The sequence below is a fragment of the Colobus angolensis genome, unplaced genomic scaffold (genome assembly GCF_000951035.1).
Source record: "Colobus angolensis palliatus isolate OR3802 unplaced genomic scaffold, Cang.pa_1.0 Scaffold2, whole genome shotgun sequence".
In the NCBI taxonomy this organism is placed as follows: Eukaryota; Metazoa; Chordata; class Mammalia; order Primates; family Cercopithecidae; genus Colobus; species Colobus angolensis.
This window is the reverse complement of record NW_012115154.1, coordinates 12,632,045-12,659,649: the sequence shown is the minus strand read 5'-3', so window position 1 is coordinate 12,659,649 and position 27,605 is coordinate 12,632,045. Positions and strand designations below refer to the sequence as shown.

At 42.4% G+C, this 27,605-nt stretch overlaps 1 protein-coding gene across 1 annotated transcript in view; it reads left to right on the top strand.

Annotated features, from left to right (window-relative positions):
- Positions 1-479: 479 nt before the first annotated feature.
- Positions 480-27,605, top strand: part of NOBOX (NOBOX oogenesis homeobox) — a 34,153-nt gene continuing 7,027 nt past the window's right edge. Inside the window, exons 1-4 of the mRNA XM_011941580.1 lie at positions 480-586; positions 4,035-4,298; positions 21,376-21,485; positions 26,976-27,100. Of these exons, the coding sequence (XP_011796970.1) occupies positions 480-586; positions 4,035-4,298; positions 21,376-21,485; positions 26,976-27,100 (606 nt within the window). The remainder of the gene's footprint in view (positions 587-4,034; positions 4,299-21,375; positions 21,486-26,975; positions 27,101-27,605) is intronic.

The window sequence follows — 27,605 nt, the reverse complement described above, 5'->3', positions numbered from 1 at the left end:
TCACCTGACTACAAGTCAATTGCCACCACCTAGTGCCCCCATCATCTCCAGTCTCCATTCCCCCAACCATCTCCTTGTCTCCCTTTCTCAAGTTCTGTCTCCCTCTAATCATGTCTCTACCCTACAGCCAGTTCTTAAACCACGAACCTGCTTGCAATACTCTTTGGCTTACATAGCTTACCATTGACACTGGCTAAGGTTCAAGGTCATCCTGCAAAGCCTTGTCTCATCTGTCTTCTGCCTTCCTCTTCCATTTGCTCATCACACTCCAGCCACGCTGACAACGTGCAGTTCTCTAAACTCTCTTTGCTCTCTCAAGGCCTTTGCCCAAGCGAATTCCTCTGCCTATGACCCAGTGCCTACCTCTGCACTTTCATTAGGGTTATCACTGGTTCCTCCAGGCAGCCAGTGGGAAAGCTGAGTCCAGGCTCTTCAGTGAGATCTCCCTTGGCCTCTCTCAGGGGAAGGCAGGCTCCAGCATGGCTCTCACTGAACCTGGCATGCTGGGACCTGCAGCGGCATTGGTGCCCATACCTGACCTGACTAGGCCCATTGAACTGGGCCTTCACAAGTGGTGGAAGACAAGGTAGACAGTGATATTCCATGAGGGGACAGCAGTGATGGGACTCTTCATAGAGCCAGCAGCCAGTGGCCCAGGAAAAGGAAGCAAGGAAATCTGGGAAGGGTATAAATCTGATTCAACATATTGTTATATGGTCATTCTACAAGATCAAGATGTCTTACTTATTGTTCCACAACCGAAAGAAAGTAGATCATAATTTTCCTTTTTTTTTTTTTTTTTTTTAGCCATTGGTTAGAAAAAAGAATCAACTTAAGGAAAATCTGTCAGGTACTTAGCATTGTTAAAACTTAACTTGCGTGCTTTTCCATTCTACTTCTTTACATGCTCCTTGCTTACAGGGCTATTTTCTGATAAAGGGAGGTGAGGATTCCTTCCTGTTGTAATTTGTTCCATGAGATCTGTTCTAAGAGTGGATGGTTTCTAGGAGATTTCACACCCGGTTTGGAATTGGTGGAATGTGTGTTAGCTCCAGCTGGCAATAAGAATCTTAATAATTCTGGCCTCAAGTTTATTCTCAAAGTCTAGGTGAAGACTGACACAACCTCAGAGCTGGAAAGAACCCTTGAAGACAAAGACTCTGGGGCCTGAGTCTTAACTTGGTTAATGAGCAATCATATCTGCAGATAGCAGGTACATGCCCTAACACAACCACAATTATAAGTCTTTAATTCCTTTAAGGCAACGGAACTATTTTGGAATATCTTAAGCATCCGAGCATACAGTTAGGTGACTCATGACTTGAGTCTTACTTATGTGTTTGACATTGAAATGAACACACTGCAGAATTTCCCCCACCAGGTGGCAGCCAAACCTTACTAAACTATGATGTGTATATTCCACATGTATACAAGTAGTGTGTATATTTCCACTGCTGGTTGGCCAAGTAGCATTGTAAACGTTACATCTTCATTTTCAGCTCAGTTCAGTGGGCCCACCATCTGCAAACCCTATGGACGGTATCCTGATGGTGAAGTACTGAAAAAATGGGGGATTGATACAAGCAGCATTATTAGGGTACCAGGGCTAAACAGCAACTCTGGGGTAGCTATTGGCAGTCCAGCCTGAATTGGGTTCATGTCTCAGTTAATCTTCATTTAGTCATTGAAGTGGGGAAAATCAGATAGTGTACCATTGACACAGTCCTAAATACAAGACTTTCCGTTAAATCCCAGGCACCTCAGTTCAATAAATCCTACATTGCATGTTGGCTTTTGTCAACCTCTCTTCTAGACGCCAATGTAAGAAGGTCATAGCTATTGGGGAAAAAAATAGACTCATACTTTAAGTCCTTACTTGCGGGAGGGTCCCTTACTGTAAGAAGGTCATAGCTATTGGGAAAAAAATTGACTCATACACAATAAGGGAGTAAAATAAAAAGAAATTATTCTTATGAACCTTTTGTCTTCCCTTCCCCAAATAAACTCCTTGAGCAAACTACAGAAATGCTAACAGCAAGAGGTCAATGTACTTAATTCTTCCAAAAATCACGATGTGTGATGGCCAGATAAACCACCCAAGGGTTCAAAATAGGGAAGGAAAGGAAGGTGTTAGTTCATGGTAGCATAACATTACCAGAGATGTTACTGTTGTTCTCAGTGGGGAAAAAAATATGTCAATTTTATAGGGGAATGAGGACAGAAAAAGCGGTTCTTTCCTTCACCATTTACTCCTTTTAATCAAGGCTTGCCTGCCCAGTTCCCATCTCCCTGAGTCTTCTCAGAGGATCCCACATGTAAGTCTGCAAGGGAGAACAGGACAGGAAAGTTTGCTGATCAACTATATTACACTGTGTGACAGTATGTGATTTGTGGGGAAAGGGACGGGGGCGCACTCACTGTCCCCACCCTTAACGAAGAGTAGAAACAGGTGTCTCCTTGAGACAGCAGCTGATCCAAACAGATGGGAAGCAGGATCACATGGGAAGCGAGGTTTTGAATGGTTTCCTCAACATACATGTTCTCTCTGATGCAAGGAAAAGTTTAAAACGAGAAAAGGTAAATAATTAAACCATAGCACTGTACCTCATTCCCACACTCAGATTACCATTTACCACAACATTCTCTCTCAGTGTATCTAAATATGATTGCAAGTCCTTCCCACACAATGCTTCAAGCAGCCCCTTCCAGTCGATTAATCTATCAGACTTAGCAGAAAAGTTGAAAACTATTTCCCAAATACCAGCTCTAAAGATCGCCTATACAAAAGACTCTTTTGATTCCAGAACTATCCAATATGGAAGCCACTACCATATGTGTCTACCAAGCACATGAATTGTGGCCAGTGTGTCTTAGGAATTAAAATTGTATTTAATTTTAATTAAAAGTTTAAATTTAAATAGCCACATATAGTGGCTACTGGGCTGAACAGTGCAGATCTAGAACGTTTCCATCATTGCAGAACGTTCTATTGGACACCAGTCTATTCCACAGCCACATCAGAAAGCTCTAAGTATTTACAGAACTCACAATTAGAACTTGGCTTCTGGCCAGGCACGGTGACTCACGCCTGCAATCCCAGCGCTTTGGGAGGGCAAGGTGGGTGGATCACCTGAGGTCGGGAATTCAAAACCAGCATGGCCAACATGGTGAAACCCTGTCTCTACTAAAAAATATAAAAATTAGCTAGGCATGGTGGCGCATGCCTGTAATCCCAGCTACAAGGACAAGGGAGGCTGAGGCACAAGGATCACTTGAATCCAGGAGGTAGAGGTTGCAGTGGGCTGAGATCGCACAACTGCACTCCAGCCTGGGTGACAGAGCAAGACTCCATCTCAAAAAAAAAAAAAAGAACTTGGCTTCTTCATTTTAATATACCCTTGCAAGCAGTCTTGCAACTTCTTTATAGATTATTTTATTGGTAATAACACCTGAATCAAATTAAATGTGATCTTTAGCTCTCAAGCAACAGCATGTTGAGAAACTCAAACTCAGTGATGTTTGGGGCACAAGAGTCTTTAATGCAGACTGCTGCTGAGATGCTCACTGTCTGAGCCCACATCATTCATTCACAGATGGGTGGTGTATTTCATTATTCTAAGCCTAGGCCTAGCAATCCTTCTTGATAAACCTCAGGAGCATGGATCTCAGAGTTAATCTCCTATTCCCACCCCAGGCATTCACACATCAGACAGAATTTTATTAACCAAATAGGAAGAAATGTGTAAATGGGGCATGGATCTGTACCATTCACAGATTACAAACACACACACACACACACATACACACGTGAAATAGTCATGGGGGGAGATTTGCATATGCCACCCATGCTACCCAGAGCCCCTTGCCACTGGCCACGTTCAACCTCACGGTATTCTTCAACATCGCCATAGCAAACCCTTGGGCAGCGTCTCCTTTGAGCTGTTTGCAGACAAAGTTCCAAAGACCGCAGAAAACTGTCTTGCTCTGAGAACTTGAGAAAAAGGATTTGGTTATAAGGATTCTTGCTTTCATAGAATTATTCCAGGGTTTATGTGTCAGAGTGGTGACTTCACACACCACAATGGCACTGGTGGCAAGTTCATCTGCAGGGACAAATCTGATGATGAGGACCTCATCCTGAAGCATACGGGTCCTGGCATCTTGTCCATGGCAAATGCTGGGCCCAACGCAAATGATTCCCGGTTTTTCATCTGCACTGCCAAAACTGAGTGGCTGGATGGCAGGCGTGTGGTCTTTGGCAGGGTGAAAGATGGCATGAACATTGTGGAAGTCATGGAGTGCTTCTGTTCTAGGAATAGCAAGACCAGTAAGAAGATCATCACTGCTGACTGTGGGCGAATCTAATAAATTTGATTTGTGTTTTACCTTAGCTACCAGACCATTCCTTTTGCAGCTCAGGAGAGCACCCTTCTACCCTATTTGCTCTCAGTATCCTATAATCTTTGTGCTCTTGCTACAGTTCTTTGAGTTCCATATTTTCCTTATTCTCTTCCACATCTAGCTAGATTACAGAGTTAAGTTTATGATTATGAGACAAAAACTAACAAAAAAAAAAAGAGAGAGAAAGAAATGGTTTGGTGAACTTACTCCTTTTCTCACTGCAGATAAACTATCCTCCAGGTTTGGCCCATCAGCCTCTTCAAAGCCCTTACCTTTTTCCTCCACACTGTGATTCAAAGATTTGAGGGAATGCACTCCTCTAAATCTGCTCTAGGGACAGCAAAGACCCCACTGTTACCATCCCCGGTCTTAGGTTCAAATTACGTAAAGAAAATGTTGATGTGTGGGGTGAGAGGGTTGAGTTGTCCACAAAGAAATGATAGCTACCATTCTTTCTGATTTGTTTATGGCAATGATGCTAAAATACAGATGAATACCTTAATAAGTTATTCTTCCAGATTGATCAGGTGTTGCTATTTGATAAGTAGCAATAGTATCTAACAACACATCCATCCAGCATGTAGCATTACATTGTAATATTGTAACATTACAATATTAACTGCCCTGATTAATGAAAATGATTTAATCAATGCAAATAGTATGTCTTCTTCCAAACTCAGCTATGACATTTTGCCACTGACCATGCAAGGTTTCAAGGAAGAGAATTTTAAAGTGGCTTCTCCATTTAGAATGTTCTACTGTTTACCCAAGGCAGCCTACTCTTCTCCCTTGTCCAGACAGATTTGACCTGTCCAGATAATTTGAACATGAACTCTACCACTGTGTTAGTATTTAAAGGTTATATGCTGCTCAAGACCAACTTTTCTTCTAAAAGCCCTGATGCTGCAATTTCCAAGCAGAACTGGGACTAGCTTTGCCTCCTTTCATTCATTGCCTTGTATTATATATATAAAGGCCCATTTCCTCACCGAGCTGTAAAGGCCTTTGAGGGCAGAGCCTAGATTATTCATTGTTATTTGCCTTTCCTCATTTTCTGTACCTGGCCCCCACATATTTCTTAAGTGTTTTCTCTCATTCATCTGGCTAACTCCACATCATTTTTTTTTTCTTTTCTTTTCTTTTTTTTGAGTGTATGGGGGCGGAGAGGGAGTGGGGACTTCTTTGATGCACCCAGCCCCTTTTGCTTAAATTTGCAAGAACTGATTTTTTTTTACTGCACCCTGAACCCCACCTGATGTAGGCAAGGACGACCATATGCCTTCAATGCTTAACAGAGTGCCTAAGCTACCATGAGCACCAATTCACAAGAAGGAAAGTATACTGAGTGTTATACATAGTAGGAACTCAACAAATGCCTGGTTGTTAGGATATGAGACTTCTAGTATCAGCCTTCTTTATTTTTTTTCTTTGCTACACTAGAAGGGTAAGATGCAAATAGACCCCTCCCTTTCTGAGCCTTTGTCCTTGTGTTCTCAACGAAAGGGAAACTAAATTTTTGTCATTAATGATTCTGTATAAGAACAAGGTTTCAGGGAAATTGTAGAATGGAGAGACAAAGCAGACAGCAGGAAGGAGCTTCATAAAAGAAAGATCTGTCCTGGGGCTGAGGAGGTGGGGAGTGCCAGCGAGGAGAAGCGAGACCTCAGAGAAGAGGACTGTGCTGCTTCCACAGAGATAGGACCACTGAACCAGTTTACAGAATATCTTGTTTTCCCAAGCAGACAGATCTCATACCTAAAGAGAATGTGTAGACAAGGAGAGCAGATGTCTCTGATGATCTATAAGGACAAATAACAGACAAGTAGGTGCTCTCTCCTGTATAAGGCCCAGGACCCTAGAGAACCCCTCAGTATGACATGCCCAATTTCTAATTAGACTGATTTGGAGCACATAAAGAAAGATGTTAGCCTGTAATCCCAGTAGTTTGGGAGGCTGAGGCAGGCGGATCACCTGAGGTCGGGAGTTTGAGACCAGCCTGACCAACATGGAGAAACCCTGTCTCTACTAAAATTATAAAATTAGTTGGGTATGGTGGCACCTGCCTGTAATCCCAGCTACTCAGGAGGCTGAGGCAGGAGGATCGCTTGAACCCAGGAGGCAGAGGTTGCGGTGAGCCAAGATCGCACCATTGCACTCCACCCTGGGCAACAGGAGTGAAACTCCATCTCAAAAAAAAAAGATAGTATTTCTCATTTATCTGAATATGTGAACCTAGATTCATATATACGTTATTAAATAAATTGGAAATGCTCAGGATACGTTCCCATATTATTCAGCTTTTGCACTGAGCTGTTGGTTGTACTGCTCTGACTGACCATGAAGAGCAGAGCTTTAGTGCATAAACATAAGGGAGCAGTGAGACTGTGTGTTCTTGCTCGAGGTCGAGAATAGAGATCATGTAGGCTTCTTTCTTTGGTGTTTAACATTCTTGTAAGTCTAAGGACAAATTTACGACGTCGAGTCCTCCCAGAACAAATGGTACTCTCTCACCTCTGAGCCTCCAATGATTTACTACCATCATCTTCCAACTCAGAGTTCAAAGAATCAAGGAAATTGAGGCCTACCTCTTCGCCTTTTAAATTAAAATCTACAAAGAAAGTTTCAAGGTGAGAGAGGACATAAAATCATATCAATGTATAAAATACAAGACAAAGAAAATGTTCTAATCCTCTTAATAAAATACTGTCAGTGTAGAGGAAGGCAGTCTCCTTATTAAAGCATATCCTTCTAACCTCTCGCTTACCATAAAGACAGAAAGTAAAGCCATACTTTTAAGCCAGGCTAGTGAACAATAGAAGAACCCTCAAAATAATTTTCTATGGATAGTTCCACGGTACAAAACAATCCTTCAAACCATCACGCTTGAAAAGAAAGATCCAAAGGAGATCATAAAGGCTGGATCATAATGTGCCCATACTGTGCCCAAACAAGAGAGTAAATATTCACTGCAGGTCACACAGAACATCCCTTGAGCAGGGCCAGAAGGGCACATTGACAAATAATTTGACTTATGGCATGACCTATGCAAATCTGCCCTAGTGAAAACCTGTTGGGTTGCAGAAACAGAAGTCTAGTCAAAGTATTACTGTTTAGTATGATGAGGATTCAGGCCACTTTTGCATCAGTCACCTAATGCTTCTAGTCAGTACCCATTCTAAATGGTCAGTACCTGTGCCTTTCTAGTTATCTTTTTTTTTTTCTTGAGACAGGTTCTCACTCTGTCACCCAGGTCGGAGTGCAGTGGCATGAATATGGCTCACTGCAGCCTCAACCTCCTGGGCTCAAGTGATCCTCCCACTTCAGCCTCCCCAGTAGCTTGGACCACAGGCTTACACCATCACACCTGGGTAATTTTCTTATTTTTTGTAGAGATGGGGTCTCACCATGTTTCTCAGGCTGGTCTTGAACTCCTAGGCTCAAGTGATCCTCCCACCTCAGCCTCCCAAAGTGCTGAGATTACAGGCATGAGCCACCGAGTCCGGCCTCCAGTTATCTCATACTGTATCAACCAAAGCAGCCACACAAAACTCAATTTCTGGAAATACAGACAAATTCCAAGGGATGCAGAAGGTAGAAGGTAGTTTCCCTGGATCTCCCTGATGCTATCGCCACAGAATAGGTAGAGAGGCCTATGAGAAGTTCTGTACTGGTGATGGTGGGACAGATAGAGTATAAAGTTAGTAATAAAGATGGCTTGAATGTAGTCTTTGCAATAGAGAAGACATACTGTTTTAGGGAAAAGATTGGGAAGACTTGAGAGATACAGCAGAGAAAACATTGGCAAAAATTTGTAATAGATGAAAACCCTGTTTCCCAAAGAGCACAGCCATTATTTGAAAATTTTCTGGGCCACCTGCTGAAAATGACAGACTCTTGGGCTTTCCTCCAGAAGCTCAAAAGTCAGCATTGCAGAGGAGGGAGAGGAAGTTTAGAAAATCTGCATTTTTAACTCGTTTCTCAGGTGATTCTCAAAGAAATAGTCTGAGAAGGGGAAGAGGGATGCTGTGCCTGGCCATTATCCTATGTGAGTTTAGATCCCATGGAGCACCCAAGAGGATGCCCCTGAATGCATTTGGAAAAACAGGTGTAGATGGTCAGAGCCGGAGCTAAAGATCTGGGATGAATCAGAATTTTCTGATAAAATGGAGGCAGGCAATGACAGAGGGAGAAGTTGCTTGTCTATATATTCAATATCCAAATACTCCCCTATTTTGGAAGAAACTTTACTGTGTGGATCTTGGTGGGAGCAGGGCCCCACCCCTCACTATGGGAGAAGGAGCCAGTTATTCCCTCCCCCTACCCTCTAGTGACCAGGATGTAAACACACATCAAGGTGAGGTCAATTAGATGCTTCCACTCAGGACTTGGTGTGTTGAACTGGAGACTTAAAGATGCAAAAAGAGTTGAGATGTCCCAGCAGCCACCACTCTAGTATCAAGGTTCCCATGGTAATGCCCTACCCAGAATCTTACTGGAATAGGAACTTCTCTTCTGCTGAGCCATTTTCCAAGTCTGGTTTTTCACTGCTGCCAGAATCTATGAGCTACTTATATATTTTTCCATAAATTCTCATACTGCCTCAGTTTATAAGATTTGAAGGGGCCGGGCGCGGTGGCTCAAGCCTGTAATCCCAGCACTTTGGGAGGCCAAGACGGGCGGATCACGAGGTCAGGAGATCGAGACCATCCTGGCTAACACGGTGAAACCCCGTCTCTACTAAAAAATACAAAAAAAAAACTAGCCGGGCGAGGTGGCGGGCGCCTGTAGTCCCAGCTACTTGGGAGGCTGAGGCAGGAGAATGGCGTAAACCCGGGAGAAGGAGCTTGCAGTGAGCTGAGATCTGGCCACTGCACTCCAGCCCGGTCGACAGAGCAAGACTCCGTCTCAAAAAAAAAAAAAAAAGATTTGAAGAACCCTAGAGGACAAAAACAGACCCATGATAAATTCCTCTGGATATTAAAAAGAAGTACAAATATATGAGACAGAGAAAGCACATTCAAAAAACAAAGGGTCAAAGAGTTTCTTGAGATAAGGATTCAGGAGAGCACAATACCACAGAAATTAATAAAGAGTTCACTGAAGAAACTGATGTTCTAGGGCTAGCCATTTCCTTTTCTCTCCTCCCAGATTACATTGATAATATTTCTATTTTTAAGATTTATCACACAATATTATAATTATTTCTCCCAGTAGACTATTGGTGCCAACAGGGTAAGAACTATCACGTATTCCCTGATAAATCCACAGGCCACTTCCAAGTGTTGTCTATACACAGCATGTGCTCCAGAAATATGTAAGGGAGGCAGGGAAGAAAAAAGGAAAGACTGAGCCTTGAAAAAGGAAAAACAGGTGGAATGGCAGTTCCCCTGGGCCTCCCTGAGATACAAACTAAGCCAACCTGTCGGGTTCCTCTCCCTCCTGCTGAGATGTCACCAAAGCGGCACCTGGGTTCCCACTATGACCTCTTCCTCCTTGGGAAATGTCTTTGCTCCTTCCAAAGATACTCGCCTCTCTCGTCCCCACCAGACACTTTAATATCATTTACACTAATTACACAGTGGGATAGATTATACTTAGACATATGAGACCCCTATCAGACAGCGAGAAAAAGCCAGAAAGTGGAAGAAGAGCCCCTTCTTTCTAGTGAGAAGAGGCCAATAAAGCAGAAGAGTGAATGCTCATAACTTTCATTCTTGGCTCTCCAGAATGTGTTTATTGATGTTAATCTGTTCTTGTTTTACCATTGGGTACTAGTTATATGGGCAGCAGAAAACTCATCTTCTTAGCTCTTAGATCTGCAGACCAAGAAGAGCCAGGTCCTAACCTGATATGGTGACTATTTCATAGCATTCAGTGAATCCTGGAATGGGTGCAGGTGCATTGATCAAATCGAACTTTTAGGTTGTCTATGGAAATTGGGAATAAGGAAGTGATATGGTTCGGCTGTGTCCCCACCAAAATCTCATCTCAAATTCCCACAGGTTGTGGGAGAGACCTGGTGGGAGGTAACTGAATCTTGGGAGCAGGTCTTTTCCGTGCTGTTCACATGATAGTGAATACATCTCACAAGATCTGATGGTTTTAAAAAGGGGAGTTTCCCTGCATAAGTTCTCTCTCTTTGCCTGCTGCCATCCATGTAAGACGTGACTTGGTTCTCCTTGCCTTCCACCATGATTGTGAGGCCTCCTTAGCCACATGGAACTGTAAATCCAATTAAACCTCTATCTTTGTAAATTGCCCAGTCTTGGATATATCAGTAGCATGAAAATGGACTAATATAGAAAATTGGTACCAGTAGAGTGGGGCATTGCTGAAAAGATACCCAAAAATATGGAAGTGAATTTAGAACTGGGTAACAGGTAGAGGTCAGAACAATTTGGAGGGCTCAGAAGACAGGAAAATGCTGGAAAGTTTGGAACTTCCTAGAAACTTGTTGAATGGCTTTGCCCAAAATGTTGGTAGCAATAGGACAATAAAGTTCAGGCTGAGGTGGTCTCAGGTGAAGATGAGGAACTTGTTGGGAACTGGAGCAAAGGTGACTCTTGTTATGTTTTAGCAAAGAGACTGGTGGCATTTTGCCCCACCCTAGAAATTTATAGAACTTTGAACTTGAGAGAGATGATTTCAGATATCTGGTGGAAGAAATTTCTAAGCAGCAAAGCATTCAAGAGGTAATTTGGGTGCTGTTAAAAGCATCCAGTTTTATAAGGGAAGGTGAACATAAAAGTTTGGAAAATGTGCAGCCTGACAATACAACAGAAAAGAAAATCCCATTTTCTGAGGAGAAATTAAAACCAGCTGCAGAAATCTGCTTAAGTAATGAGGAGCCAAATGTTAATCCCCAAGACAATAGGGAAAACATCTCCAGGGCATATCAGAGGTCTTCACAACAGCCCCTCCCATCACAGTCCTAGAGGCCTAGGAGGAAAAAATGGCTTTGTGGGCTGGGCCCAGGGTCCTTGTGCTACATGCAGCCTAGGGTCTTGGTGCCCTGCATTGCAGCCGCTCCAGCCATGGCTGAAAGGGGCTAAGGCAGGACTTGCCTGTGGCTTCAGAGGGTGCAAGCCCCAAGCCTTGGCAGTTTCCACATGGTGTTGAGCCTGCAAATGCACAGAAGTCAAGAACTGGGGTTTGGGAACCTCTGCCTAGGTTTCAGAAGATGTATGGAAATGCCTGGATGCCCAGGCAGAAGTTGCTGCAGGGCCGGGGCTCTCGTAGAGATCTTCTGCTAGGGCAGTGCAGAAGTGAAATGTGGGGTCAGAGTGTCCACACACAGTCCCCCCTGGGGCACTGCCTAGTGGAGCCATGAGAAGAGGGTCACCATTCTCCAGACCCCAGAATGGTAGATCCACTGACAGCTTGTACCATAGGCCTAGAAAAGCCACAGATACTCACTCAACACCAGCCTGTGAAGGCAGCCAGGAGAGAGGCTGTACCCCACAAAGCCACAGGGGCATAGCTGCCCAAGATCATGAAAACCCACCTCTTGCATCAATGTGATTGGGATATGAGACATGGAGTCAAAGGAGATCATTTTGGAGCTTTAAGATTTGACTGTTTCAAAAAAAAAAAAAAAAGATTTGACTGTTTCACCGGATTTTGGACTTGCATGAGGTCTCTAGCCCCTTTGTTTTGGCCAATTTCTCCCATTTGGAACAGCTGTATTTACCCAATGCCTGTACCCCCATTGTTTCTAGGGAGTAACTAACTTGCTTTTGATTTTACAGGCTCATAGGCAGAAGGAACTTGCCTTGTCTCAGATAAGACTTTGGGTTGTGGACTTTTGAGTTAATGCTTAAATGAGTTAAGACTTTGAGGGACTGTTGGGAAGGCATGATTGGTTCTGAAATGTGAGGACATGAGATTTCAGAGGGGCCAGGGACTAAACGATATGGTTTGACTGTGTCTCCACCCAAATCTCATCTCAAATCCCCACAGGTTGTGGGAGGGACCTGGTGGGAGGTAATTGAATCATGGGGGCAGGCTTCCCGTGCTGTTTTCTTGATAGTGAATAAGTCTCATGAGACGTTTTTAAAAGGGGAGTTTCCCTGCACAAGCTCTCTCTTTGCCTGCCACCATCCATGTAAGATGTGACCTGCTCCTCCTTGGCTTCCACCATGATTGTGAAACCTCCCTAGCCATGTGGAACTGTTAAGTCCATTAAACCTCTTTCTTTCATAAATTGCCCAGTCTTGGGTATGTCTTTATTAGGAGTGTGAAAATGGACTAATATAGGGGGTAAATAGATATTCAGTGATCAAAAGAGCAGGCTGAGGCAAAGACAATACTGTTGTCCCAAATATTCCATTTTCTCACACATTTCCCAGTGCCTTTCCAATTAATCATGACCATAGACTAGTTCAGGCTAACAAAATATGAGCAGAAGGGAGGGGTGTCAATTTTCAATTTCCATTCTCCCAATGAGGAATATGAATAAAGATCATCTTTTGGACCTGCAGATAGTAAGTTTTCAGGAAGAATGGAGGGATAGAGACAGAAGAAGCTGAGGCAGTTGAAAGGCCTTCATTTCTCCTGCTGGCAGGGCTAAGGAGGAAGATGTGCCCTCCAGATGAAGGAGCTGTAAGATGGTCAGCTTAGGCCTTTGTGTACAGCAGCAGAATGCCCTGCTGACCAGTGATGGACATGTTCTATGAGAGACAAATTAGCTGTGTTGTTTCAAGACTCTGGGATTTGAGGATTTTCTTAAAATGCAGCATAACATATCCTGTCCTAGTCACACTGCAATCTTCTGTTTCCTCTTTCATAAGGTTCATACTGGACACATCTTTCATGGATGGCTCTTTTTGAACAGTGTATTAGTTTATTTTCACACTGCTGATAAAGACATACCCAAGTCTGGGCAATTTACAAAAGGAAGAGATTTAATTGGACTTACAGTTCCATGTGGCTGGGGAAGCCTCACAATCATGGTGGAAGGCAAGGAAGAGCAAATCACATCTTACATGGATGGCAGCAGGCAAAGAGAGAATGAGCAAGACACGAAAGTGGAAACCCCTGATAAAATCATCAGATCTCCTGAGACTTATTTACTACTATGAGAACAGTATGGGGGAACTACCATGATTGAACCACCCCCATGATTCAATCATCTCCCACCAGGTCCCTCCCACAGCATGTGGGAATTATGGGAATACAATTCAAGGTGAGATTTGGGTGGGGGCACAGAGCCAAACCATATCAAACAGTAATGAATATTATAGTCCCAATCCTGCCTAAAATGTTGCAAAACAACATTACAGTCACACTAAGCCACTTTGTACCATGTACTTTTGTCACTCCTTTAGAAAAATTCTTCAAATGCATTAGAGAAAGCTTTAAACTAGATTTGGTAAGAAAATGGTGAAGAAATTCCCTCAGACTTCAGGGCCAGATATCCAGGATTCTTACATATTCTCAAAGGTATATACTTTTGTTTTGTTTTGTTTTTTGTTTTTAATGAAACAGGGTACCCAGTTCTTCATCTTGTTTTATGGAAACTTGAGCATTTGTTGGTTTATAATCACACACATTCCTTGGTCTCAAATATCACTGTTTTCTCCTGTGCACAGAAAGAAGGACAGATCTCCCAGCCTTGGCCAACAAGTACCAAGTATTCCACAGTGTTCTGAGTGTATCAAAGAAGATCGTTGCCATTTGAGTAAAATTAGAATTACGCTATAGGCCATGTAGGGCCCTGTATTGGGGATAGAGAATGAAGGGAGTAATATTCACTGGTTCTGGACATCTAAGACACTAGTTCTCTGATGTTACCAAATCTAAAACTCTTTTGCCCCTGCATTTGATGATTTGCCTTCCTCAGGGCAGTCTAATTTCCAACACCAAGCATTAAGAATCTTATAATAAACAGGAACGCTGTACTGAAGTTATAATAGAATCTAATTTTAATGAAGACTATGAATTAAGTTCATCTTTTGGATCTGCAAATAGTGTGTTTTCAGGGAGAAACAAGAAATAAAAAGTTATATATGAAAAGGGGGGTGCAAGTATAGAAGTGAGGGACATTGTCAGGAGGCAAAGAGTGCAGGAGGGTATGCAGGGACAGTGGAGGCACTCACATATACAGTGTGCATGTAGGTGGAGGTTTGCTCCACAGAAAAGCTATCAGTTATTCACTGTTTATCCCGTGAGAAGCAGGTAGGACACTGAGGGAGCTGGCTTACATACATCATCTCATTTAATCATCCCATTAGCTGATAAGACTGATATTTTCTGTTTCATATGAAAAAAAACTGAGATTAAGACAAATGTGTTCAGAAAATCAGTGACCAAATTGGAGTACAAAACTAAGTCTTCCCTACTGTAAAGCCCAAATTCTTTTCTTCGGCATTTGATAAATTATATTTTTTCAGAGTTTTATATACCGAATATCATTAATTTTCCCCTAACAATATACAGTTCGTGTTGCGCCCTTCTCCAAGCTAAATCAGGTATGTCCCCTGCCCAAATTCTACATGGGATAAATCACATGATCATGTGTATAAAAGGACAATTTTGCACTTATAGCTACATGTGCATAGAAGAAGTCAAAACTGAGTGTTGGGTTCATCAAGACTATTTCCAATCAGATGAAGTCATTGAACAACCATGAACTTTCAGCCAACCAACATCCCAAGCTGATAAAGGACTCAGAATTGTGAGTAATCTGGTATGTCAGAACCTCAGTGTACCAAAGTACAGAATACTTTGACTAATGGAACATGATTAAGCCAAACATGTGCAGACAAGAACTCATTTTGTTCCATTCAGAGAGGGAGTTTTCAATCACTACTTAGTATAACCACCTTGAAGCCCCTTCCTAGTGAATAGAGCCTTTTGATCCTCACCCTGACTCCCTCCTGTTAAGTATTCAGTGAATTTTGTTGACGGTATATGCTCCTTTGTCTGGCAGGCAACTAAACTCAGGAGAGAGAGAGAGAGAGACAGAGACAGAGAGTAATTGTGTGTGTGTGTGTGTGTGTAACATTCTGGTGGACTTTGTTTAATTCTGAGACATAACTGAGTACTCTTCTCCCTCTTGAATAAGGAGGTGGGCTTCCAAAATGTTTGCTCTTTCCTAAATTGTTAGCCTTCAAGAACAGTTAAGGATCTTGAATCCCTAATATACATTATACCAAGACACATGCCCCAGGCAGTTCAGGGCATACCTGAGACATAGCTGTCTAAGACACCAGCTTCGGTCAGGCCAGAAGTAGCTGATTCCAGCTCTTTCAGTTGAAGCTGATGCTTTGGAAGTGATTATATTCCCTTTATGGAACTTCCAAAGAACAACTCTTCCTGCACTTACCTCTCCCAGATGTAAGTTACGGAACTCCACCATCTGTGAGAGAAAAATCCCAGCTATTGGCTATGAATTGTTTTAATGCTGAGATAAAGGCTTAGAAGAGAACCAGCACCTGCCCAGCATCCTCCATAATTAACATAACACAGAACACCTGCTAGACCATGGCAGCTATTCCAGTCCAAGGTTTTTTTTTTTAATCATTCCCACATTCCTCCAAATAAGCAAGCCAATACTATTTTCAGAAAGCAAGATTATGCACTATGACAGGGCATTCATTCAGAAGTAGACATTTGCCAAGAACCTAAGTCAGGCACTAAGCTTGGCTGGGAGATGAAAATGTGAATAACATGTCAAGGTTACTGCCCTTGAGGAGATGAAGACATCTCCATCAGGTGTGTAAGTCAACTAACAACACTCCATAATAGTGTCATAAGAACGTAATAAAATCATGTCCTGTAGCAACTAACACTCAGGTCTGGTAAAATTTAACAGAGGGACTGGTAATTGAGTTGGATCTTGGGGAACAAGTGGAATTTGGAGAGATGGAAGATACAGGGGAATAAAGTCATTCTAGGCAAAGACAAGAGCATGTGCAATGCACTAAGACATGAAAAAGTATGGATATGGTCAAGATGTGGCACGCTGTCTTGAGTTACTAGAAGTGGGTGAGGTGTGGGTAGGGGATTGTCATGAAGTCTGCTTGTAATGTACTAAGTATGCTAAACTAATGACTTTGAACTTTATCCTGTACACGGTGAAGAACTAGTCAAAATGTATAGTTTGTGGGCACTTCATCTTCCAGCCAAAATGGGCAAACAGACACCGTATTTACCCTACCATCCAAACAATTAGAACACTTTACAAAATATGTAAAACAATGATTTTCAGATATTGGATAACAGCCAGTACAAAACAATCATTCTTGAGAAAAAGGAAACAAGATGAGCCCACAATTACTGTGGCTTATTGTCTAGAGGAAAGTTCCAGATTTCAGGCCAGAGGGTGGTCTACCTGAGTTGAGGATATAGAATTGAGAATTCGGGTGGGTACTGGGAAGGAGAACACCTGGACAGGAGCTGAAGGAGAGAAGGATGGAGCAAGAGAATCCTCAGATGGGGACTAATTACTGCATGTGTGTGAGAAAACTACCCTAGCCAGGAAAGAACCAATTAAAAAGAAAAGGTAAAATAACCAGTGAAGTTCACACAGGGCCAGGAATAGTTTGGATTTCTACCAGTCAGTGTGGAAGGACATTGTAATTCATAGGGCATTGGGTGGAGTATTTAGAATATATTGCTTCGGTAGTAGGGAAAATCAGCCTTAGACGGAAGCCCTCTTTATCTTAAAAACTTAAAAAGTAGGTCTTGAAAGGATGAAAGTACTTCCAAGTAACAGGATACAGAACAAGCACACAAGCACACATGCACACCTTTATACACACACACACACTCTCACACAGTAAATCTAGTAAATTCACAATGTTACAATGTATAGCATCTAATAAAACACATCCAGCCATGCAAAGCAGAAAAAAAATGAACCATAATCTGAACAAAAGTATTGATAGAAATAGATATAAAAATAGTAGATAAGTACATTAAAGCAGTTACATAATTTCATTTCATCCATTCAGGAAGGTAAAGGAGAATATTCACATGTTTAGACATTGAAGATATAAAACACCCAAATCAAACATCTAGGGATGAAAAATATTAATGTCTGAAATGACAAATAAACTGGATATAATAACTACAGACACTGAATAAGAAAAAATTACAAAACTTGAAGACATAGCAATAGAAACTCTCCAAAATGAAACATAGAGACAAAAAAACATGAACAGCTTTAGGGAACTATAAGGCAACTTCAAAAGGCTAATATATGTAAAATTGGTGGCCCCAAAGAAAGGGAGAGAGAGAAGGATGGAAAAAAATATATTTGAACAAATAATGAAAAAAATCTCCCAATTTGATGGAAACCATAAACTCACAAATTCAAGAAGCTAAATGAATCCCAAACACAAGACACATAAAGAAAACTACACTAAGGCACATCATAAACTATTTAAAATCAGTGAAAAAGAGAAAATATTAAAATCAGCTAGAGACAAGAATCACCTGTGCAGAGAAACAAAGACTAGTGATAGCAGCTTTCCCTTTAGTGACAAAGGTAGCAGCTTTCTCTTTAGTGACAATATACAAGTTAGAAGAAAATGGACCAACATCTTTATAGTAGTATTCAAGAAACAACAACAAAACATATCAGCATAGAATTCTATACCCAGCTTTCAGAAATGGAGACAAGATAAACACCAATCACAAATATAAAAGCTGAAAGAAATTGTCACCAGATTTTTGCTATAGGAAATCTTGAAGACATTCCTTTAACATGGAAAATGATATCAGGTGGAAATTTGGATCTATCCAAAGGATACAGCACTGGAAATGGTAAATATGTAAGTAAATGCAGAATACTCTTTTTCCTTATTTTGAAAATATTTTTTAAAGATAACTGACCATTGAAATAAAAAATAACCATGTGTTCTGGGATTTATAACACGTAGAAGAAAACTGTATAACAATAGCACAAAGGCTGAGAGGGGAGACACAGAAGTCTAATGTTGTCTGTAATCCCAGCACTGTGGGAGGCCAAGGTGGGCACATCACCTAAGGTCAGGAGTTCAAGACCAGCCTGGGCAACATAGTGAAACCTTGTCTCTACTAAAAATACAAAAATTAGCTGGGCATGGTGGTGCACACCTGTAATCCCAGCTACTCAGGAGGCTGAGCTGGGAGAATCACTTGAACCCAAGAGGCGGAGGTTGCAGTGAGCTGAGATCGCACCACTGCACTTCAGCCTGGGCAAAAGAGCGAGACTCGGCATTAAAAAAAAAAAAAAAAAAAAAAGTCTAATGTTGTAAGGTTCTTATATTTCAATGAAGTGGTTTAATGTCACTTTAAGGCACATTCTGATAAATTAAACATATGTCCTATAAGTCCTAATGCAATCACTAAAAAAAATCAGTGAATGTTATAAATCAATAATATATTCAATAAGCCAACAAATGAGATAAAAATGAGTCATAAAAATAATGACTCGAAAATTAGTAGAAAAGAGGAAATAAGAACAAATGTGACAAATAGAAAAAGAACACTAAGATCATAAATTTAAACTCAACCTTATCAATAATTTTTTTTTTTTTTTTTTTTTGAAACAGAGTCTCACTCTGTCGCCAGGCTGGAGTGCAGTGGTGCGATCTTGGCTCACTGCAACCTCCACCTCCTGGGTTCAAGTGATTCTGCCTCAGTCTCCTGAGTAGCTGGAATTACAGGCATGTGCCACCATGCCAGGCTAATTTTTGTATTTTTAGTAGAGATGGGGTTTCACCATGTTGGCCAGGATGGTCTTGATCTCTTGATCTCGTGATCTGCCTGCCTCGGCCTCCCAAAGTGCTGGAATTACAGGTTCAACAAATTTTATATGTGGTCTAAATGCCCTAATCAAAAGGCAGAGATTGTCAGACTGAATTTTAAAAAGCGAGATTCAACTATATGAAGCCTACAAAGCCATATTTTGGTTGTCTGTGCCCATCTTTGTAGACTGTAACAGCCCTAATGGGCTGTAGCTCTAGCTGTTGCTTCTCTTCTCAGCCTCTGAAAAGCAATGGCCTCTGGTGACTATGGACTTTACCAAAGTATAGTGCAAGTCTCATTGTATTCCCTAGAACGGATATTAAAATGCCACATTTTATCCCTAGTTTCTGGATTCTTCAGCTCTCAAAATGGCCAACCCATACTTTCAGGAAGCATTCTAACTTAATGTGCTTACCAAATACCTGTAATGTATCAAATTGTGAACTTCCCAAAACTACAATATATACCATGAATCTGATAATCTTCTTTCTTCCAACTAAAAGGTCCACATTATTAGGTCATTTATTAATTCATTCAACAAATAGTTAACACTTAGAGCCCAGTCACTATGCTAGATATGTCCTATACACAGGTATACATTGTTGAAACAAACTGGGATAGTTTCTATCCCCATGAAACTTAAAATATAGTAAAAGAGATAGATTGTAAACAAATAAACATATAATTACATGTTGTGTTAAGAGTTGTAATGGACACAACAAGAAAATATTAGGAGACAAATGTTAAGTAGATAATGTGGCTGAAGTAATTGACATTGAGAGATACCATTTAAACTAAATCCCGGCTATGAACTAGTCACAAGAACAAAGAGAAGAGTTTGGCCAAGCACAGGAACAGCGTATGTGAACACCTTGAAATGGGAAAATTTGATCTATTTCAAGTGCTTGAAAGATCTGAAGAGTCACCTGAGATGAAGCTGGGGTGGGAAGCTGGAGCCAGATCACACAGGATCACAGCAAGAAGTTTTAATTTTCCTCTAAGTACACTAGAAAATCACTGATGCATACAAATAGGAGAAAAACATATGTGACTTAATTTATGGTTTTTTTTTTTTTTGAGACAGAGTCTCACTCTTTAGCCAGACTGGAGTGCAGTGGCGTGATCTCAGCTTACTGCAAGCTCAGCCTCCCAGGTTCAAGCGATTGCCTTGCCTCAGCCTCCCTAGTAGCTGGAATTACAGGTGCACACCACCACGCCCAGCTAATTTTTTTGTATTTTTAGTGGAGACAGGGTTTCACCATGTTGGCCAGGATGGTCTCCATCTCTTGACCTCGTGATCCTCCTGCCTCGGCCTCCCAAAATGCTGAGATTACCGGCGTGAGCCACGGCGCCCGGCCTTAATGTATATTTTAAGACTTTCACACGCAAGTCTCTGGAAAATGGGTGACAGTGGGCTGGGAGTAGAAAAAGGGCAACAAGAATATTCTGGCAGTTTCTACAGATGCTGTGGGAGAGAGAGAAATCAAGGGTGATTCCAGCTAGGTGGAGGATAAAAGATCGGGAGGACAGGAGGAGTGACAAGTTTGGGGGTGGGAATCAGGAATTCAGTTTGAAAATCAGGTTAAGTTTGAGAGATGTGTTTCCCTTGCTCAGGAGCCCACATCAACAGAGAAGCTGAAGAACTGGACCTTGGAAGAGGATCATAAACTAGGTCTCCTGATTCAAGAATGCATATCCAATGATATCTAGTACATCTCTAGTTCCAAATATGGCTTCTTCCTCTCTGTTGCTCTGCTCTCCTTTTCCTTACGACTGCTCTGAATGAGAGCCTAACTGAGGTCCAGGTTGCCCACTCACAACCTACACTCCCTTGCACCACCTTAATAACATGTGCAGCATGCAGCAATGCAGCTTGTAAAACAGAAACGATCAGAAGCCCTTTGCAAAACAAAGGCTGGATCTCACAGCCTATCCAGTTTGATTGCTTCCTTCCAACCAATGGAATGACAGGTTTTGCAGGCCTAATTATTTGTCAGGTAATCAATCTAGTCTGCTATCATTGTTTAATTGCTACGCCTCACTAAACGCAAGCCTAATATTTCACCATTCCCTCCTCCATGCAAAGGAAATTGCTCCCAGCTTCTGACCCACACTACTGCTCTTGCCCTTGATTGACATCAAGCAAAGGAGATATTTAAAGACAAGTTCAAGTATCTTCAATTTTACAGATTTAGGATTGTCACCATAAAGTGAGCCTAAAGTTTGTTGCCCCAAAAGGATAGAGGAACCTGCTGGCCATGACATTGCTCTCCTTTTGACACTAACATCACCAGACCTGGAGGGTACCTGGGACACCAGAGACAAGGATGGCTTCGAAGCCCAGGAGGGTGAGCTCACGTCCTAGAAGCAACAGCAAAATTGTGAGCACCACACTCTGGACAGAAGACAGAGTTGTCTTCCCATACACTGAGGACTCTTGGCAGAGCATCCCCTCTTGGGATCCACTGACCTTAGACTCAAACATCAGAAAAATCTATCAAGCCACCAGCAGAACTGGTACAGCCCCAAGACACCGAAGGAGGAAAAAATACCTTGTCCAGGGACATTCTTGCCTCTCACTAAAGCTAAGCTGCCCTGCTGGCTGTCAAGTTTATGATCTCAGAATCCCAGACCCCTTCTTGAAGTTACCCTTAGCTGTCCACTTGCCAGCCAGGCAGCCTGTCTATTCCTGTGAAATATACAACTTCAGGGCTTCTCATGGGCTTGGGACTATTAAAAATATATATATAGACCAATAACCAAGTGGAAGAGGTGCTTATTTTTTAAAAGCCACTATGGGACAAAGATATAAGCTTTATTTCAAATTTGCCTTTTTAATTTTTTAAAAGGTATAATATTTAAGTTAAAAAGATTGCTCCAACAGTTGGAAAATAGTTAAATTACAGTACTGCCACTCAATAAATTCTGAAGACTTCGAAACAATACAGAACTGTGCTTTTCATCATACATTTTAAGGAAGAAATGCTTGAAATTATATATGGAGTGTAATTACAATCATGAAAATCATATACAAAACAGCAATAATGGAAAAAATCCTGTGAGGAAATGTGCCAAATTGTTAATAACTGATACTGTTGTTTGATGAGAAATATCATCTTTTTCCTTTCATTGTTCAGTATTTGCCATTTTTTCTAATAAATTTGCATTCCTATTATGAGACACGTTATTGTTTTACTTTTAGAACAAATTAGATACAAATTCTTCTGCTTTGCCTACCCACAGCCCTGTTAAAGATGTAGGTATCATTTAAATCTACATTTTAAAATTACCATCAAGCAAAGGTTAATAATGCTACTATTAAAAATAGTATTTTTAATAGACCAAAATGTTATTTCTGTGAATTATACTTAACCAAGTCCAGGAGAACCAAACTTGTGGTCAGAGCACTAGGATCAACTTTTTTCCTGCTTTTTGAGATAATTGTAGATTCACATGCAGTTGTAAGAAATAACACAGGGATTCCATATTCCCTTTTCCCGTTTTACATCTTCTGTCACGCCAGTACAATACCACACTAGGAAACTGACTTGATACAATCTGTGACCTTACTCAGATTTCACCAGTCTTCATGCACTAGTGTGTATTTAGTTCTGTGCAGTTTTATCTTGTGTGTAGACTTGTGGAACCACCGCTATAGCCAACATTCAGAACAGTTCCACCACTGCTGCTATGCTTTTGAACTCACAGCCACTTCACTCCCCTGCTCCCTAAGTCCTGGCAATGGTCAACTTTTTGTCACTGAACAATGACCATCCCCCATGCAGGATTCACTATGCCAGTATAGTGATGGATACAATCAAACAAACAGTGGAGGCTAGTGTTTAGGAGCAGGCAGAAACTAGACTAACTGGTTTCAAATCTGAGGTGGCCACTGTCACCTTTGGAGAAGTATTAAACTCTTTATGCTACAGTTTCTTCAGTAAGATGGGGATAACCGTATAACAGAACTTCATAGGGTTGTTAGAATTCAATGAGTTGATACTTACAAAGCAAGAAGAAAGCACTGGGCATGAATAGATGCATGTTACTATCTAAGAACTCCCAATCCAGTGGAGAATACACAAAGCCCTAATCAGTTCAGCCTGTGAGCAGTGATGTAATATAAATGTCAACACAGTACAAGGGGAGGCCCTAGAAGGGGGCAGTTAATTCTGGCTGTGGAAGGCTGAGCTAGGCTTCCCCAGAAAGGGAATATTTGGGTTGGGTTTTGGAGGATGAGTAAGATTTTGCCACGAAAAAAAAAAAAAAAAAAAGATGTTTCATGCTGATAAACAGCTTGATCAGTGACCCTGAGAAGGCATGGCCATTTCTAAGGGGTAAAAGCTTGGAACAAAAACCTGGAAGAGTAGAGGAGACTGTGGGGGCGGGGGAGTGGTGGTAGCCAAACAGGAAGCCTGAGTGAAGGTTGGGGCTGGGTTTTGAGGGGTCCTTGTTTGCCATACTGTAATTAGCAATAGCGATTGCAATGCTGGAGAAGACTAGAATACAATAGAAAGAACAAAGTGCCTGCAAAATTCAGGCACATCAGGAGGAGAGAATTAGAACGGATGTGAAAGTATGTTCTAAATTACAAAACACCAGCAGTGGCGATTAATTGTAAACAATAGCAGCAGCAGAAGAATGTTTAAAACACGGTCACCATTCTTGTTAGACGCACATTATCCTGAGTGTCTGGGGCAAGGGCATTAGAAGTTACAACGCTAATTCACGCCAGAACTTGTCCTCGCCCTGCCCGGCAGTTTCCACTCTAGCCAGGTGTTCCTAATTCCCTTCACAGGCAACCTGAAACCATCCTTTTCTGGGATTTCCACAGGAAGCCCCTGGGCAGAGACTTTGGCAGTTGCCAGTGTCTCTCCCAGTCTCTGGGACCATTCACTTTTTCCCTGTCATCGGTCCCCAGTATTTATCCAATCATCGGGCCATTTGCCCAGACTCTGGCAGTGCTGGTCCCTGAACGTGTGCCTGGCTCAGGCTTCCCTTCACTCTCTCTGCCTTGGACATGTCCTCTCTTCCTGGTGGTTTTCCGGGGCCCCTGACCTCCCATACTTGCTGTGACTAGGATCTCCCTGGCCAGGGCCTGCGCAGATTTCTGCTTGTCTTTCACAACTTAATTCTTGCCTTTCTGGTCCTAGGTCTTCCAATGACCTGATGCTGCCTACTCTGGGGTGTGGCCACAGAACAAGAACACATTACGTTGTGGTTTTGCTTCAAAAAGTGCTCTCAATCAGCCGCCTTCTTCTGGTTATTTTTCTCATTATAGAGAGAGAGGGAGAAGGACCAAGAACACTTATTTCAGTTACTCTTCATAGACTGAAAAAAATTAACTACTTTTTTTGGTATCAGACACCTTCCTTTTTGTTCTGGTATTCTCATATCTGTGAGGCGAAAAAAAAAAGATTTTGGAAGAAATGGCTCTTGCTAAGTACATGGTGGTAGTGGTATAAAGTCTGGCTCTGAAAACTAAGAAACCAGAAAAAAAATTAAAAATTAAAAAAATACCTCCCTGTCCTCTAAACAAAGTTGAGTTAGTCTATGAACTAGTCAGCTGATCACAAAGATGAAATGCAACCTAACAGGACTTAGGAAGAAATAGCCCCAAGTTTTCCTAAAACAATACCTTATTGTCCTCCATATAATTGAGCTGTCTCTTTGCATCTAGCCAGTATTTTAACTTCCATGACAAACCTCCCTCATTTGAAATTGATCCATGGAAGATATGACTTAACAGGATATATAAAAAACACAACACCTTCCCAACAAAACTCATCAGACATTTTCCCATGCAATGTACATCTTAGATAAAATTCACTTGCAGCCAATAAAATTCTTCATGTAAATAAACAAAAACATCCAACTATATTATTTGTGGGGGAAAAAAAACCCTCATTTCTATGTTTGGAAAAATGCCAATTTTTTTTTCCTTTTTTGAGATGGAGTCTCACTCTGTCACCCAGGCTGGAGTGCAGTGACATGATCTTGGCTCACTCCAACCTCTACCTCCTGGGTTCCAGCAATTCTCCTGCCTCAGCCTCCCAAGTAGCTGGGATTACAGACGTGTACCACCACACCCAGCTAAATTTTGTATTTTTAGTAGAGACAGGGTTTCACCATGTTGGCCAGGCTGGTCTCAAACTCCCGACCTCAGGTGATCTGCCCACCTTGGCCTCCCAATGTGCTGGGATTACAGGCATGAGCCACTGTGCCCAGTTGGAAAAATGCCAATATTTTAAATTCCCTAAGTCCCTATGCCAATCTATTGCAGAGTTAGAACCTGTATCTTTCACAGTTTGTGGAAGGGTGCCATACAGCCTGTGGGGAATTTGGATCTTTGCTTTCTGACCTTTACCCTGGCAGAGGGGAGTCAGCTAGAGAGAGGAAACACAACATAAACGATGGCAGAGAAGGATGACTTATTTTCAGTTTAATGTGATAGGATAATCTATTAAGAAATTAATTGCACCCTGCTTCTCACTGCAGTAGACACCTCAGTAAAGGACAAAAGGTCATTTCCTTTCCCCACACAGGCCCCTACCATCCCTTGCCCCTACTCCTATCCACAGGAGAGTTTTAACTGACTTTGTTTTTGCAAAGTCTAAAAGTGTTTCAAACTCTGCAATGTACAAAAATTACCTGAGGGGCTTCAAATGGATGTTTCTGGGCACATTCTTGGACCAGCCAATTAAGATTTCTGGGGATTGGAACCCCCACTTTAAACAAATTCCCTAAGAAATTCTGATCCAGGGGGTTTTAAGAACATTCTTTGAGAAACATTAGGCCAAAAAAGACACACACACACCACCACTGAAATACCGGGGTGGGTAACACAGGGGAGCTGAGGATCCAGGGGAAAGATCCAGATCTCAGAGCCTGGCATTCATGCTGGCAGTCAGGGGTGACCGTCAGGTTTTAAGCGGGACTGTGATGTGGTAAACTCCACAGCTCACAGCCCACGTGTCGCCTTCTGCAAGAAGCTTCCATCCTAGTCCAGAAGGGGTCCCTGCTCCTCCATGCTCCATAGTAGCCTTTCCTACTTCTAACTCACCACTGACCACACTCTCCTGACATGATCATTTGACGATCTCCCCTCCACCGTAAGCTTCTATGAGCAAGGACGTGCCTGCGTTCCATTTACCATGTCACCACCAAATGGTCCTGATTTTTCACCATCAAATGATCCTGGAAGCAACGTCAGTGCTCCACAGCTCGTTGCTCACTTGTCCTGGAATGCTTCATTTCTAGCAGAGAAGCGGGGCCCCATGTGTCTGAACGCCTCGTGAAACGGAGGCTATCCACATTATGGAAGGCACGGAATGAAACAGGAGATGCCTAAAGTCTTGATCATATTCGGAGTTAGTTGACATTTTTGTGTTTCAGCAAGAACTAAATCTCTCACAATCCTCCAAAGTCCACATGTGTAGGCGAAGCCCCTCAAGGCAATTAAAGGAATAGGAAAATGTACCCACAGCTGATTTCAGCATGAAAGCACGTGGTGTCCAGAGTCTTTTAAATCCTTAAAGCAAAACACCTGGATTCTGTTCCAGGCCGCCGGCTCCCCACCCAGCTCCAAGCACCTGTTTCTATCTGACCAGCCCTCCCACTTTCTACCCCTCCCCGCTCAGGAGAAGAGGCAAGAATTTTTAAATTCTGATTTTGCTTGTATAAAGATGCTAAGAAACATTCCGTGAACGAGGAATCATAAGGCTCCTCCCCCACCCCCCGCCGTGAGATCTCCCCTATAGAAAGTCCCTTCCATTTTCAGAGAATAAAATCGAGACATCAAATGGATGGGAACACAGTGACCACACCGTCCCTGGCAGGGCCGCCTCTGACTGTACCTGAATTTCCTCTGTGTGCACTGCACCGGATCTACGGAGTCTGTGGCTCTTTCAGCTCCTTCGTCATCATCTGCTGCAGCCCTTGTGCGCCGGAGACCCTCAAATCAGTACGGGGCCGAGCGCGGTGGCTCACGCACGTCGGGAGGAGGAGGCGGGCGGTTAATTTGAAGTCAGGAGTTCTAGTCCAGCCTGGCCAACGTGGTGAAACCCCGTCTCTACTAAAAATACAAAAATTAGCCGGGCATGGTGGCGGGCGCCTGTAGTCCCAGCTACTCGGGAGGCTGAGGCAGGAGAATGGCGTGAACCTGGGAGGCGGAGGTTGCAGTGAGCCGAGATCTCGCCACTGCACTCCAGCCCGGGCGACAGAGCGAGATTCGGTCTCAAAACCAAAAACAAACAAAATCAGGAAGAGGACTTTGAAGCTCTTTAATACTGAGGCTTGGAGGGGCCCTAGCATGGGGTTTGGGCAACCCAGCGCTTCCCCTTTGAGGAGTGGCTCTAGAAATCGCCTTCCACAGTCCACAGGGAAGGGCTTTAGCCACGATCCAGGACTGAGTCCTCCCTAGGGTGTGGGTGAGCCCCACAGCTGGGCCCAGCCCCCTGAAGACCACC